Below are 14,710 nucleotides of genomic sequence, written 5' to 3'. Positions count from 1 at the left end.
CCTGTCAAACATAAATACGATTATTTTGCCTGTTATTAAGTTGTAAAATGTGATTAGATAACAATAGTGGTAAAATCAAAAATTAGAAAGGGGATTAATAATGGAAGACTATAACTCAATATAAATTGGCAAATTATTATTGGAATCACATAAATCTGTTAAACACTACAAATAAAATATGATTAATATTTTACCAGAACAAGAGGGATATTTAGAATATGGAGATTGACATAAAAATAAGATATTGAAATGGTGCATAATCAAATAATATATGTGTATTAATAAGAAAATTTATAAGGTTGTTAACTGTATTGAATATGAACAATATTGTCATATTTATTCTAAAATGTAAGGGACCCTGGTACCACTGTTCACACAATGGTATGTTTGTAAATAAGAAAAAATAAAAAAATCTATACAATAAAGGTGCTGGTTGTCACCTTTAAAGCCCTTCATGGCTTGGAACCAGGTTATCTGAGGGACTGTCTCTTGCCAGTCACATCTACCCAACCCACCAGAGCAAGGAGACAAGGAATGTTGCAGGTCCCATCCCCTAGGGAGATACACCTGGTGAGACCTAGAAGGGTCTTCTCCATGGTGGCTCCTTCTCTCTGGAACATCATTTCCTGAGATTAGAATGGCCCCCATTTTAATACTCTTCTGGAAAGTGCTGAAGACCTGGTTCTGCCAGCAGGCCTGGGAAAACCAGAGCAGGATGGAGCCCATTAAATGGGGATATTGTTGCCAGGATGGAGAATGTTATTATTTTATTTTATTAATTTGTTATTCTCTTTTATTAGTTTTATTTTTATATATGAGGTTTTTATATTCTTGTAAGCTGCCTTTAGTCACCAAGTTTGAATAGGGAGCAATATAAATTTCCTAAAATAAGTAACATTTAAATATTAAATATACCTACCTGTAGGCACATTTTCCGTCAGCTGTTTTAGAAGTTATAGTAATATGAGCAATATGACTTATACTAGCCAATGCCTAGAGAAAAGAAGTTGAGTTCAGCTTTAAAAGCAACATTACTCCGTATAAACATGACACCGGTGCTTTCAACAAACATTCTCTATTCTTTATCTGTAATAGATGCATTTAGATTTCAGGCATGCACAACCTCAGAAAATTTGGTGATCTCATAACATGGGCCATTTCCTATTCTTATTTAATTTTTAAGTTCTATGGCTAAAGTTGAAGGGTAAAATAGGCAATATGTTACTGACTCTTGCTCTAATGATTAAATCAAATTATCTCCATCTTGAGATAAATTATCCAACATTTGACTAAGAATTTAAAATGCACATTTTAATTTTAAATGGAACCCACATTATGTATCTGATATTAACACACTCCTCTACTAGTTGCAGAATACCTTATGCCACCAGACTTGAAATTCTAGACCTAGAAAACCTAGAACTACTCCACCTTCGGTCCGATCGAAGTATAGTATATAAAATCATACATTGCAATGTCCTACCTGTCAATGAATATTTCAGCTTCAACCATAACAATACAAGAGCAAACAATAGATACAAGCTCAAGGTTAACCACACCAAACTTGATTGCAGGAAATACGACTTCAGCAACAGAGTGGTCAATGTCTGGAATACTCTACCTGACTCTGTGGTTTCTTCCCCAAACCCCCAAAACTTTAACCTTAGACTTTCTACTACTGACCACACGCCTTTCCTAAGAAGTCTGTAGGGGGCGTGCATAAGTACACCAACGTGCCTACTGTCCCTGTCCTATTGTTTCTTTTATTTTTCTTATACGTATTCATAACTAAGTTTTTACTTATGCCTATTATATTGTAAGCAATTGACAAACCAAATAAAATAAAATAAAATATGATATTCAACTCAGGTATTTAACAAATACACTGCTCAAAAAAATAAAGGGAACACTTAAACAACACAATGTAACTTCAAGTCAATTACGCTTCTGTGAAATCAAACTGTCCACTTAAGTAGCAACACTGATTGACAATCAATTTCACATGCTGTTGTGCAAATGGAATAGACAACAGGTGGAAAGCATAGGCAGTTAGCAAGACATCCCCAATAAAGGAGTGGTTCTGCAGGTGGTGACCACAGACCACTTCTCAGTTCCTATGCTTTCTGGCTAATGGTTTGGTCTCTTTTGAATGCTGGCGGTGCTTTCACTCTAGTGGTAGCATGAGATGGAGTCTACAACCCACACAAGTGGCTCAGGTAGTGCAGCTCATCCAGGATGGCACATCAATGCGAGCTGTGGCAAGAAGGTTTGCTGTGTCTGTCAGCGTAGTGTCCAGAGCATGGAAGCGCTACCAGGAGACAGGCCAGTACACCAGGAGACGTGGAGGCCATAGGAGGGCAACAACCCAGCATCAAGACCGCTACCTCCTCCTTTGTGCAAGGAGGGACAGGAGGAGCACTGCCAGAGCCCTACAAAATGACCTCCAGCAGATCACAAATGTGCATGTGGCTGCTCAAACGGTCAGAAACAGACTCCATGAGGGTGGTATGAGGGCCCGACATTCACAAGTGGGGGTTGTGCTTACAGCCCAACACTGTGCAGGATGTTTGGCATTTGCCAGAGAACACCAAGATTGGCAAATTCACCACTGGCACCCTGTGCTCTTCACAGATGAAAGCAGGTTCACACTGAGCACATGTGACAGACGTGACAGGCTCTGGAGACGCCGTGGAGAACGTTCTGCTGCCTGCAACATTCTCCAGCATGACCGGTTTGGCAGTGGGTCAGTAATGGTATGGGGTGGCATTTCTTTAGGGGGCCACACAGCCCTCCATGTGCTTGCCAGAGGTAGCCTGACTGCCATTAAGTACCGAGATGAGATCCTCAGACCCCTTGTGAGACCATATGCTGGTGCGGTTGGCCCTGGGTTCCTCCTAATGCATGACAATACTAGACCTCATGTGGCTGGAGTGTGTCAGCAGTTCCTGCAAGATGAAGGCATTGATGCTATGGACTGGCCCGCCCGTTCCCCAGACCTGAATCCAATTGAGCACATATGGGACATCATGTCTTGCTCCATCCACCAACGCCACGTTGCACCACAGACTGTCCAGGAGTTGGGGGGTGCTTTAGTCCAGGTGTGGGAGGAGATCCCTCAGGACAGTGGTCCCCAACCTTTTTTGTGCCAGGGACCAGTTTCATGCAGAAACACTTTTTCAAGGACCGGGGTTGGGGGGAGTCCGAGTTTGGTGGTTTGCTTGCAGACGTTTCATTATCTGACTAGGTAACATCTGATGTTGTTACCTAGTCGGGTAATAAAACGCCTGCCAGCAAACCACCAAGTTCAGGGAGCGCCAATGCCTCCTCATTGCAACCCTGAGCGACAGATAGTCCCTGCAGGACGGCTGAGAAGCCCCGCCTCTCGGCCCTGCCTTCATCAGCCCCATCCCTCAGGTGTCTCCCCTCCCCCCCTCAGCCTCATCCCTCAGGTGTCTGCCTCTCCTCTCTCAGTCGCTCTCTCGCTCCTCCACCAGCCCAGGAAGAAACTGCTTCAAAGAAGCCTGCAGGGTGGCTTTTCCTGTCGGCACAGCTCTTCCGAAGCGCCCGTTCACCCCCACCCCGCCGCCCACGGTTCAATCCAGTGCTCCGTTCTGCCTGCCTGCCTTCGCTTTCTGGTGGTTTTGGAGCGCAGCTCCTCCGAGCGCCCGTTCACCCCCGCCTCGCCGCCAGCGGTTCAATCCAGTGCTCCGTTCTGCCTGCCTTAGCCTGCCTGCCTGCCTTCGTTTGTTTCGGAGCAGCTTCAGCTGAGTAAAAGAGGCGAATAGTTATTATTCTCAGCCGAAGCTGCTCCAAACAAACGAAGGCAGGCAGGCAGAACGGAGCACTGGATTGAACCTGGATTGATTGGCGGCGGGGTGGGGTGAACGGGCGCTCGGGAGCTGCGCCGACAGGAAAAGCCACCCTGCTGGCTTCTTTGAAGCAGTTTCTTCCTGGGCTGGTGGAGGAGCGAGAGAGCAACTGAGAGAGGAACGAGGCGGAGGAAACCGAAGCCACTGAGCCAGAGAGCAGGACAGGCTTTGGTTGCTTCCTCCCTCCCCTTCTTTCATTTGTGTCCTTGATCCCTGATCCCAGCAGCATTCACCGAAGGCGAAGAAAGCCGCCATTTTTATTTTATTTTTATTTTCTTTGTGGCCCGGTGCAAAGTGATCCACGGACCGGTACCGGTCCGCGGCCCGGTGGTTGGGGACCCCTGCCTCAGGAGACCACCCGCCACCTCATCAGGAGCATGCCCAGGTGTTGTAGAGAGGTCATACAGGCACGTGGAGGCCACACACACTACTGAGCCTCATTTTGACTTGTTTTAAGGACATTGCATCAAAGTTGGATCAGCCTGTAGTGTTTTTTTCCACTTTAATTTTGAGTGTAACTCCAAATCCAGACCTCCATGGGTTGCTAAATTTGATATCCATTGATAATTTTTGTGTGATTTTGTCAGCACATTCAACTATGTAATGAACAAAGTATGTAATAAGAATATTTCATTCATTCAGATCTAGGGTCTTATTTTTGTGTTCCCTTTATTTTTTTTGAGCAGTATATTTCAAAGTCTATGCTTTAGACTTTGTTGTATTTTTTAAATAAAGGCTAATAATTCTGTCCATGGGGTTTTCATGGCAAAGATACTGGAGTGGATTGCCATTTCCTTCTCCAGTGGATCATCATCTCTGTGGATCAGAACTCTCTGCAATGACCTGTCCGACTTAGGTGGCCCTTAGCTTCATTGAGCTACACAAGCCCCTTCCCCACGACAATGGACAGTACCAAAAGGCAAAAAGATATGATGCTGGAAGATGAGCCCCTCAGATCGGAAGGTGTCCAATATGCTATTGGGGAAGAGTGGAAGGCTAGCACTAGTAACACCAGAAAGAGTGAAGTGACTGGGCCAAAGCTGAAAGGATGCTCAGCTGTGGATGCATCTGGTGGTGAAAGGAAAGTCCGAAGCTGTAAAGACCTTTTCTCCATAGGAATGTGGAATGTAAGATCCATGAATCAAGGCAAGCTGGACGTGGTCAAACAAGAGATGACAAGACTGAACATCGACATCTTTGGAATTTGCGAACTAAAATGGACAGAAATGAGTGAATTTAATTCAGATGACTATCAGGTATACTACTGCGGGCAAGAATCTCTCAGAAGAAATGGAATAGCCTTCATAGTCAATAAAAGAGTAGGAAAAGCAATACTTGGATACAATCCCCAAAATGACAGAATGATATCAGTTTGAATCCAAGGCAAACCATTCAATATCACAGTAGTCCACGTCTATGCCCCAACCACTGGTGCTGAAGAGAATGAAATTGACTGGTTCTATGAAGCCCTACAGCACCTTATAGAATAATACCAAAAAATGATGTCCTTATCATCATGGGGGAGTGGAATGCTAAAGTAGGAAGCCAAAAGATAACCGGAATAACAGGTAAGTTTGGCTTTGGATACAAAATGAAGCAGGGCACAGGCTGATAAAATTTTGTCAAGAGAATACGACAGTCATAGCAAACACTCTTTTCCAACAACTCAAGAGACGGCTCTACACATGGACATCACCAGACGATCAACACAAAAATCAGACTGACTATGTGCTCTGCAGCCAAAGATGGAGAAGCTCTATACAGTCAGTAAAAACAAGACCAGGAGCTGACTGTGGCTCAGTTCATGAGCTTCTTGTTGCAAAATTTAGGTTTAAATTGAAGAAAGTAGGGAAAAGCAGTAGGCCACTCAGATATGAACTAAATCATATCCCTGATTATTATATAGTAGAGGTGACAAATAGATTTAAGGAACTAGATCTGATAGACAGAGTGCCTGAAGAACTATGGGCGGAGGTTCGCAACATTGTACAAGAGGTAGAAACTAAAACCATCCCAAAGAAAAAGAAATGCAAGAAAGCAAAATGGCTGTCTGAGGAAGCTTTGAAAATAGTGAGGAAAGAAGGGAAGTGAAAGGCAATGGAAAAAGAGAAAGATGCACCCAATTGAATGCAGAATTCCAGAGAATAGCTAGAAGAGATAAATATGCCTTCTTAAATGAACTTGTCAGGGTTCCAGAGATTATCCATTCCAGCCAGTAACTCCAAGACAACCATAATCTCAAAATACTTTTATTAGAATAGAAACTTGGTACCTCTGTGGAATTCCGAAACTAAAGTTTTCCCCCAGACTTCACACAAGGACCCAACCTACAAACCACCCCCTTTTTCCCACATCATACATCACATGAACCAATCCCCCTTCAGCCCCAATTCTTGCTGTGCCATTCACAATGACCTTGAATTACTACAGAATTTATTTTGTCTACTGAGAGCTACTCAAACAGCATCAGCCCCCTCCAATCCTCCGCAGCTGTGTGGCAGCTTTTAATAACAATTCCAAAGCTGACAGGCATCCCCCCTTGAGAAATTCACTTCCTAAAAAGAAACATAAGAAACAAATACAAACAGGGGATAATGTTATATCCTAACCCCCCTCTCCCGCCTCCAAGAGGGTCCTTTGGCTTGTTGGGAAATTTCTCATGAAATTGGTTAACCAATCTATCAGCATGTACATCCCAACTTTTTACCCCAAGTAGCCTCCAAGATTGGGTAACCCTTCCACAATACTAAGTATTTTAACCGTCCTCAGTTAATCTGGAGTCGACGATTCTCTTAACCTCATAATGCTTCTCACCCTGTACAATTAAAGGCTGAAGGGGAGCAGTTGGCAGTGGCCTTATCGTTGATGTAATAGCCGGTTTTAGTAAACTACAATGGAACACTGGGTTTATTTTCCCCAGTAACCGGGGAAGACTTAATTGGACTGTGACTGGATTAATTACTTTTGTTATTGGGAATGGGCCAAAAATTTTGGGCCCAACTTCTTACTAGGAAGTTTCAATCTAAGATATTTTGTTGACAAATATACTTTGTCTCCCACTTTAAACGATGGTTGGAGGGATTTATGTTTGTCTGCCTGCTTTTTGTACTCCTTAGCAGCTTCCATCAAAGCTTTTTTTGTATCCTCCCAACCTTTTTTTAATGAGTTCATCCATTCTGTTTCAGACATGGATGTGGGGGATTCTTTCGGTAATTCTGGCATTGGGACAAATTCCATGTCCGTACTGATTTGGAACGGAGTCAATCCTGTGCTGCTATGTACTACATTATCATAAACAACCTCCGCAAATGGTAATAACTCTGCCCAGTTTTCTTATTGAACATTTACATAGCATCTAATGGCGTTCGCGCTCTCTGCTGCTCCATTGCATGCCGGATGGAATGCTGAGGATAATCCTTGGGATGACCCAATAGACTTTAGAAACTCTCTCCAAAAGTTAGCGTTAAACTGTACCCCGCTGAGATTATTCTGCAAGGTACTCCGTGTAGCCTATAGATATGCTTCACAAAGTTTTGCAAGCTTTTTTGCAGATGGAAGTCCTTTACAGGCTGTAAAGTGGGCCTGTTTAGAGAATAAGTCAATCTCAGTCCAAACGATTATATTTCCTCCACTTTCAGGTAATTCTACAATAAAGTCCATTGCGATTTCTTCCGTTTGTATTGGTTTGGCTACTTGTTGAATGAGGCTAGGGGGTTCTGTTGTTTCATCATTGCACAAATTGAGCAGCTTTTTACATAGTCTTCGAAGTTAGGTTTCATTTTTGGCCATCAGAACTGTCTTCTGACTAGATGTAGGGTCTTTAAAAACCCGAAATGTCCTCCCAACCTTGAGTCGTGGTTACACTTTAGTACCATTATTCTTAGATTTGCGGGTACATAAAGTTTAGTCCCTTTCCAAGCCAATCCCTCATTCATTGTCAATTCGGTTTGATGCTCCAGGAACCAGGGATCAGTGAATAGGGCTGTTTTTAATTCAGTTGTCAATTTGTCCTCTAGGCGTCTGGGATTGCGATTGGTTTGGTCTTGAGTGGTTACTTGGCTGCCAGTTGAGCTTCTGATATCATAGTCTGCACCACTTCTTCTCGGCGACTGTCAAATTGGGGTTTCCTGGATAAGGCGTCCGCCAATATGTTTTTTCCTCCAGGGATATATTTCATGTTGAAGTTGAACCGTTAGAAATATTGAGCCCAGTGAACTTGTTTAGGTGATAACTTTTGAGGTATCTTTAGAGCCTCAAGGTTCTTGTGATCAGTCCACACCTCAAACGGCTCTTTCACCCCTTCTAGGAAATGCCTCCAAAACCTATTGTACAGCAAATGCTTCTTTTTCCCAGACTGCCCATCTTCACTCTGTGTCTGTCAGGTTTTTGGATACATAAGCGCAAGGCATCAGTTGGTTCTGAGAGTCTTTTTGGAGGACGTCTGCCGCGACCGCCACATCACTCTCATCAGCTTGGACGATAAAAGATCTGGTCAGGTACAGGTGCTGGAGAATGGGCTCAGCTGCAAAGAGGTGTTTTAAGGTTTCAAAAGCTTTCTGACAATCCATGGTCCAAGCAAGGGGTTGGCTGGACTTCGGTTTGAGGGGGGAAGGCCCCGTTTTTAACAATTCTGTCAAAGAGAGAGCGACCTTGGCAAAAGAAGGAATGAATTATCTATAGTAATTGGCAAAACTCAAAAAACTTTGAAGTTGCTTGAGTGTTTTGGGGGGTTGCCAATCTAACATGGCTTTCACTTTCCCAGGATCCATCTCAATTCCCAGGTTGGATATTCAGTAACCAAGGTAATCCAACGACTCCTTGTGGAATTCACATTTTGACAGTTTTACGTATAACTTGGTGGCTAAAAGTTTTTTCAGCACTTGTCTTACCAATCTGACATGTTCTTCAATGGTTTTGCTAAATATAAGAATGTCATTCAGGTAGATGAGGACCCCCTGGTACAGGTGCGGATGTAATACTTTGTTGATGAGTTGTATAAATACTGCGGGGGCCCTTGGAGTCCGAAAGGCATGACTCGGAATTAGAAACTACCCAAAAGGCAGTTGAAGGCTGTTTTCCATTCGTCTCCCTCTTTTATACGGACTCTGTAGTAAACTTCTCTCAGATCTAGCTTGGTGAAGACCTTGCCTTTTGATAGGTGGTTTAATAAGTCCTTCATGAGAGGGAGAGAGTACATGTTTTTGACGCACACAGCATTTACGCCCCTAAAATTAACACATAATCTCAACCGGCAGGTTCAATAAAATCTCTGTACAAATTGTTATTGATGTATTTCCTCAATTCAGTTATTTCAGCTGGTGTCATGGAATACATCTTTGGTTTTGGCAGTTTTGCCCTGGGTTCTAATTCTATGGTGCAATCAGTGGCTCAATGTGGAGGTAAAACATTACATTCCTCTTCACTGAACGCTTCAGCCAAGTGTCTGTACTGTCTGGGTACTTGGGGAGTACCTGGGAGAAGGTTTAAGGCTGTGGCTGCTGCTTCAGTTTTTTGACCCAGGTCAGGTGGTGTTTTCTTAGTGGGAGGAAGGGGGGGGGGCAATGGGTCCACCCCAACAATAATTTTCCGGAATCCATCCTCCCACTTGATGGAAGGGGCCCATTTATCTAGCCAAGCAAGTCCCAATATAACTGATTCTGACATTCTTGGAGCAACTATAAAGTGTATGAGTTTGCGGTGAGGATCCATCTCCATTTTGATTAACTCTGTCATTTGGGTGGCTGGGGTCCCCCCAATTAATGTCCCATCCACTTGCTCAAATCTGATTGGGCGTTTTAGTGGTTTAGTCTTTATGCCCAATTGTTCAACGATAGGGAGCCCAATAAGGCATCTAGAGCATCCAGTATCAATGACAGCTTCTAATTCCCCTGCTTCACCCGTGTTAGGTACCACTAACTTCACTTTGACAGTAAAAGGTATGATGGGAGCACTCACCACAGGGTCGTCTTCATCGGTGGGTGTCAGCTTTGAAATTCAGCTGCCACATTTTTTTTAGAGAGTTAGAGTTGAAAAGTTCAAGGTTATTCTGTATGTCGTATTAAGAATTTCCAGTTGCAGTTAATTGGTTCTCGTGATTTATGAAGTGTAGAAGTGGGAGGAGAGGTGGATTCTGTGTAACGCGCGAAAAAACTCACTTGGGAAATTGCTTTTGACATGCCAGATCTGTTTCGAATAAATCAATTGGAGAGATAACATCTCGGAATGATTGATATCATGGATACTTTCTGGATGCCTTACATTTATTTCCCAAGTCCAACTTTTATTTTTTGAATGGGCTTGGCTGATGCCTCGGAGTTCTTTTCCCAGAAATGGAGAAAGAGCAACAATCAGTCAAAGTTGGAGATGTACAGGGGGGAGTGTGGGAGGACCCTCCGTCCGGAGCATTAATTGAACCTGCCAACCCTTGTTGGGAGATGATGGATGCTTCCAGGATGGCAGTAGGAGAAAGAGATTTGGGAGCTATACCGAAGCGTTTCAACTCAAGTTGTTATAACCCAGAGGTAACCCAGCTGTCTGAATAGAAATCTTTCTCTAGCCCCAAGCATATGGCTATTCTGTTGGATTGGAGGGAAGAGAGAAAATTGGGGTCAGAATTCTCTCAAGAAGACAACTCCCAGATTATTCCTGGAAGTCCATCAAGGGCAGATTTACATCAACAGTTCCAGAATTTAAAGGTGACAGGTTTGGTCTCCCAGTCTGTTTGGACGGGTGGAAGCTTGAGACCACCCATATTCACTTATCCAAGTATCGTGAGGAATGAGGAGACTATACAGATGCCAGTTGGAGGAAGCCAGAAAGAAGCATCAACTAACAGAGGTATGTTGCAGTCTCAGAGGCAATATTTTCCAGAAGGAATTTTGCCCCCTGCAAACAGTATCCCTCCAGGGTGGGGATTTTATCCAGGCCAGGGGTGGATTCAATGCCAATGGCAGCCAGCACCAACACAGCCCTGGTCTGAAGGTGGGTTGCCCGGACAGCAGACAGCAGCCACATCCCCTCCACCCAACCAGGGAACCAGGCCACACCTATCTTCCACAATTGCAGCCACAACCGGCAGCGAGGCCACAGGGACCCCTATTCCAGAGAGGCACCACCCAGCCAGGATTCAGGGGCTACCCAGCCTACGTACGCCACCTGGCCTGTTCCTTCCAACCCAGTACAACCTGCAGGGGCCTGGCATGTCCCACCTCCACAGCCACGACCCAGGCCGGACTGAATACCCTTTGAGGCCGTATTCGATGGCCGCCATGAACATTTTAATTACTCCCTCAGTCGAATCCGATCCCATATAGAACAATTTAGAGATCAATATGCCACAGAGCGCGATTTGGTTACAGCCATAACAAATGGGATGAATGAAGGGGATGTTTCAGACTGGGTGGCCCAACTATACAACGAACAAGCCCCTGAATTATACAATGTAAACAGAGTTATTCAATTATTAAGACTTAGATTTGAAAATCCAGAGGGTAGCAGAGAATGAAGTTAATGGAAATGAGGCAAGGCAAGCGACCCTTGTCAGAATTCATTTGGGACTTTAGAAGGGTCGCAAGCCACCTCATGGATTGGCCTGAGAGAATGACTTTACACTATTTTTAAAAAGCCACTGATCCAGAAGTAAAGAAGGCCTGTGAAATTAGGGGAATCCCAGAGACCTTACAGTCATGGTATGTCGCATCCCTCAGCTTAAATCGCAGTATCAACCCACACAGGGAACCCCTTCCAGCAGCCCTGCCTAAGAGAATTGTGGCTAGACCACCGATCAACCAAACCTGCTCGTACCCAACCTACAAGGGTGCTGAAATGTTACCGATGTGGCCAAGCCAGCCATAGAGCAGCAGACTGTCTGGCCCCTGCTCCTGTACCACAAGCTCCGCAGTCAAAGTCTAATCCAGCTGTTAGAGGTTGGAAGAATCAAGAAAGACCTCCGGCCAAAGGCGGGTTCGCCAAACGCAGCTGGGAAAGCCCCCTCTAAGCAGATGGGAGCAATGGACCACCAGACCGCCACCACGTCCCCGAGAACCTGACCTGCGAAGATGACCCAATGGTGAGTGATCCCATCATACCTTTTACAGTCAAGGTCTAGTGGTACCAAACACGGGAGAGGCCGGGAAGTTAGAAGCTGTCATTGATACTGGGTGTTCTAGATGCCTTATTGGACTCCCTATCGTTGAACAACTGGGCATAAAGACTAACCCGCTAAAACGCCCAATCAGATTTGAGCAAGTGGATGGAACCTTAATGGGGGGGGCAGCCACTCAGATGACTGAATTGATCAAGATGGAATTAGGGCCCCATCACGAACTCATATGCTTCATAGTGGCCCCCAGGATGTCAGAATCAATCATACTGGGACTTGCTTGGCTACATAAATGGGCCCAGACGATCAAATGGGAGGATGGATTCAGAAAAATCCTCATTGGACCGGGCCCATTGCCCCCTTTTCCACCCACTACAAAGCCACCGGTCAGCTTGAACCCAGAGCCTGAGCCAGCATTCATGGCATCCCACCTTCTCCCAAATAACCCCCAGGTACCCAACCAATACAAAGACTTGGCTGAAGCATTCAGTGAAGAAGAGTGTAATGTCTTACCTCCCCATCGAGCCACTGATTGTGCCACAGAATTAGAGCCTGGGGCAAAATTACAAAAACCAAAGATGTATTCCATGACGCCTGCTGAAATGACTGAATTAAGAAAATGCATCGACAGCAATTTGGAACGAGGTTTTATTGAGCCTGCCAAATCAAGACTAGCTGCCTCCGTGTTGTTCAAGGAGAAGAACGATGGCGGGTTGAGATTGTATGTTGACTTTAGAGGCGTGAAAAACATGTACCCTTTCCCCCTTACGAAGGACTTATTGAACCATCTGTCGAAGGGCATGATATTCACCAAGCTAGATCTCAGGGAAGCTTACTACCGGGTCCGCATCAAAAAAGGAGATGAGTGGAAAGCTGCTTTTAACTTCCTTCGGGGTAACTTCCAATTCAAAGTCATGCCTTTTGGACTTCAGGGGGCTCCTGCAGTGTTTATGCAGCTCATCAATGAGGTGCTGCACCTGCACCTTTACCAGGGGGTCCTCGTGTACCTGGGTTACATTCTTATCTTCAGTGAAACCATGGAAGAACACGTTCAATTAGTCCAACAAGTTCTAGAAAACTTCTAGCCACCGAATTATATGTGAAACTCTCAAAGTGCGAATTCCACAAAGAGTCGTTGGACTATTTAGGCTACCGAATATCCAACTGGGGATTGAAATGGACTCCGGAAAGGTGAAAGCGGTGCTGGACTGGCAACCGACCAGAACCTGAAAACAGCTTCAAAGTTTCTTGGGGTTTGCCAACTTCTATAGACAATTCATTCTGTCCTTTGCTGAAGTTGTCCTCCTGTTGACGGAGCTGTTAAAAACAGGCCTGTCGCCCACCAAACCAAAGCCAAGTTAACCCCTGGCTTGGTCTATGGACTGTCAGAAAGCTTTCGAGGCCTTAAAACGCCTTTTTGCAGCGGAGCCCATCCTCCAGCACCCAGACGTGACCAAGTCTTTTATTGTCCAAACGGATACAAGTGATATAGCAGTGGCAGCTGTTTTGCTGCAAAAAAACTCTCAAAACCGACTGATGCCTTGCATTTATGTGTCTAAAAAGCTGACAGATACAGAGCGAAGGTGGGCGGCCTGGGAGAAAGAAGCATTTGCCATACGATGGGCTTTGTTGACTTGGAGGCATTTTCTAGAAGGGGGCCAGAGGCCTTTGAGGTATGGACTGATCATAAGAACCTTGAGGCTCTAAAGACCCCTAGGAGATTATCACCCAAACAAGTCCGCCGGGCCCAATATTTCAAGCGATTCAATTTCAACATTAAATATATCCCCAAAGGGAAAAACGTACTGGTGGACGCTCTGTCCAGAAAACCTGTTTGATAGCCACAGAGAGGAAATAGTACAAGCCTTAATTTCAGAAGCTCAATCGGCAGGCCAAATGACCACTCGAGCCCAGGCCAACTGCAACCCCAAACACCTGGAAGATAAGCTGACTACAGAATTGAAAACGGCTCTATTGACCAATCCTTGGTTCCTGGACCATCAAACCGAGTTGACAATGAATGATGGATTAGCTTGGGAAGGGACTAAGCTTTATGTACCCACAACCCTAAGACTACTAAAGCGTAGCCACGACTCCCGACTGGGAGGCCACTTCGGATTCCTAAAAACCCTACATTTACTAAGAAGACAGTTCTGGTGGCCAAAAATGAAACCTGATGTCGAGGACTATGTAAAAATTTGCTCAATTTGTGCCACAATGAAACACAGAACTGGAAAAACCCCTGGCCTCCTGCAACAAGTTGCTGAACCAACCCAACCTTGGGAAGAAATCGCAATGGACTTTATTGTTGAATTACCTAAGAGTGAAGGGAATACGATCATTTGGACTATAATTGACTTATTCTCTAAACAGGCCCTTTTTATAGTCTGCAAAGGACTTCCATCTGTGAAAAAACTTGCAAAGCTGTTCGTGAAACATATCTATAGACTACGTGGAGTACCTCGTAGAATAATATCAGACAGAGGGGTACAATTTACTGCAAAATTTTGGAGGGAATTTCTGAAATCCATTGGTTCCTCTCAAGGGTTATCCTCAGCTTTCCATCCTGCTTGTAACGGAGCAGCGGAGAGAGCTAACGCCATGATTGAACAATACATTAGATGCTATGTAAATTATCAACAAGAAAATTGGACTGAGTTATTACCTTTTGCAGAGATTGCTTACAATAATGCAGTACACAGCAGCACGGGATTAACTCCATTCCAAATCAACACTGGAA

General features: G+C 44.6%; 1 protein-coding gene across 5 annotated transcripts in view; it reads right to left on the bottom strand.

Annotated features, from left to right (window-relative positions):
- The window catches only part of MLH1 (mutL homolog 1), a 91,822-nt gene that overhangs the window by 68,324 nt on the left and 8,788 nt on the right, over positions 1-14,710 (bottom strand). For 3 of the 5 annotated variants that reach the window (XM_026679514.2, XM_087947999.1, XM_087948002.1), the window contains exon 4: positions 920-993. The exons of the other annotated variants lie outside the window; for them this stretch is intronic. In XM_026679514.2, the coding sequence (XP_026535299.1) occupies positions 920-993 (74 nt within the window). The remainder of the gene's footprint in view (positions 1-919; positions 994-14,710) is intronic. 5 annotated transcript variants of the gene reach the window in all.

This window comes from Notechis scutatus, chromosome Z (assembly GCF_049901735.1).
Source record: "Notechis scutatus isolate UNSWTSFEM ecotype Mainland chromosome Z, rNotScu1.2, whole genome shotgun sequence".
Taxonomy (NCBI): Eukaryota; Metazoa; Chordata; class Lepidosauria; order Squamata; family Elapidae; genus Notechis; species Notechis scutatus.
The sequence above is the reverse complement of the archived record's forward strand: the minus strand, read 5'-3'. Positions and strand labels throughout refer to the sequence as shown.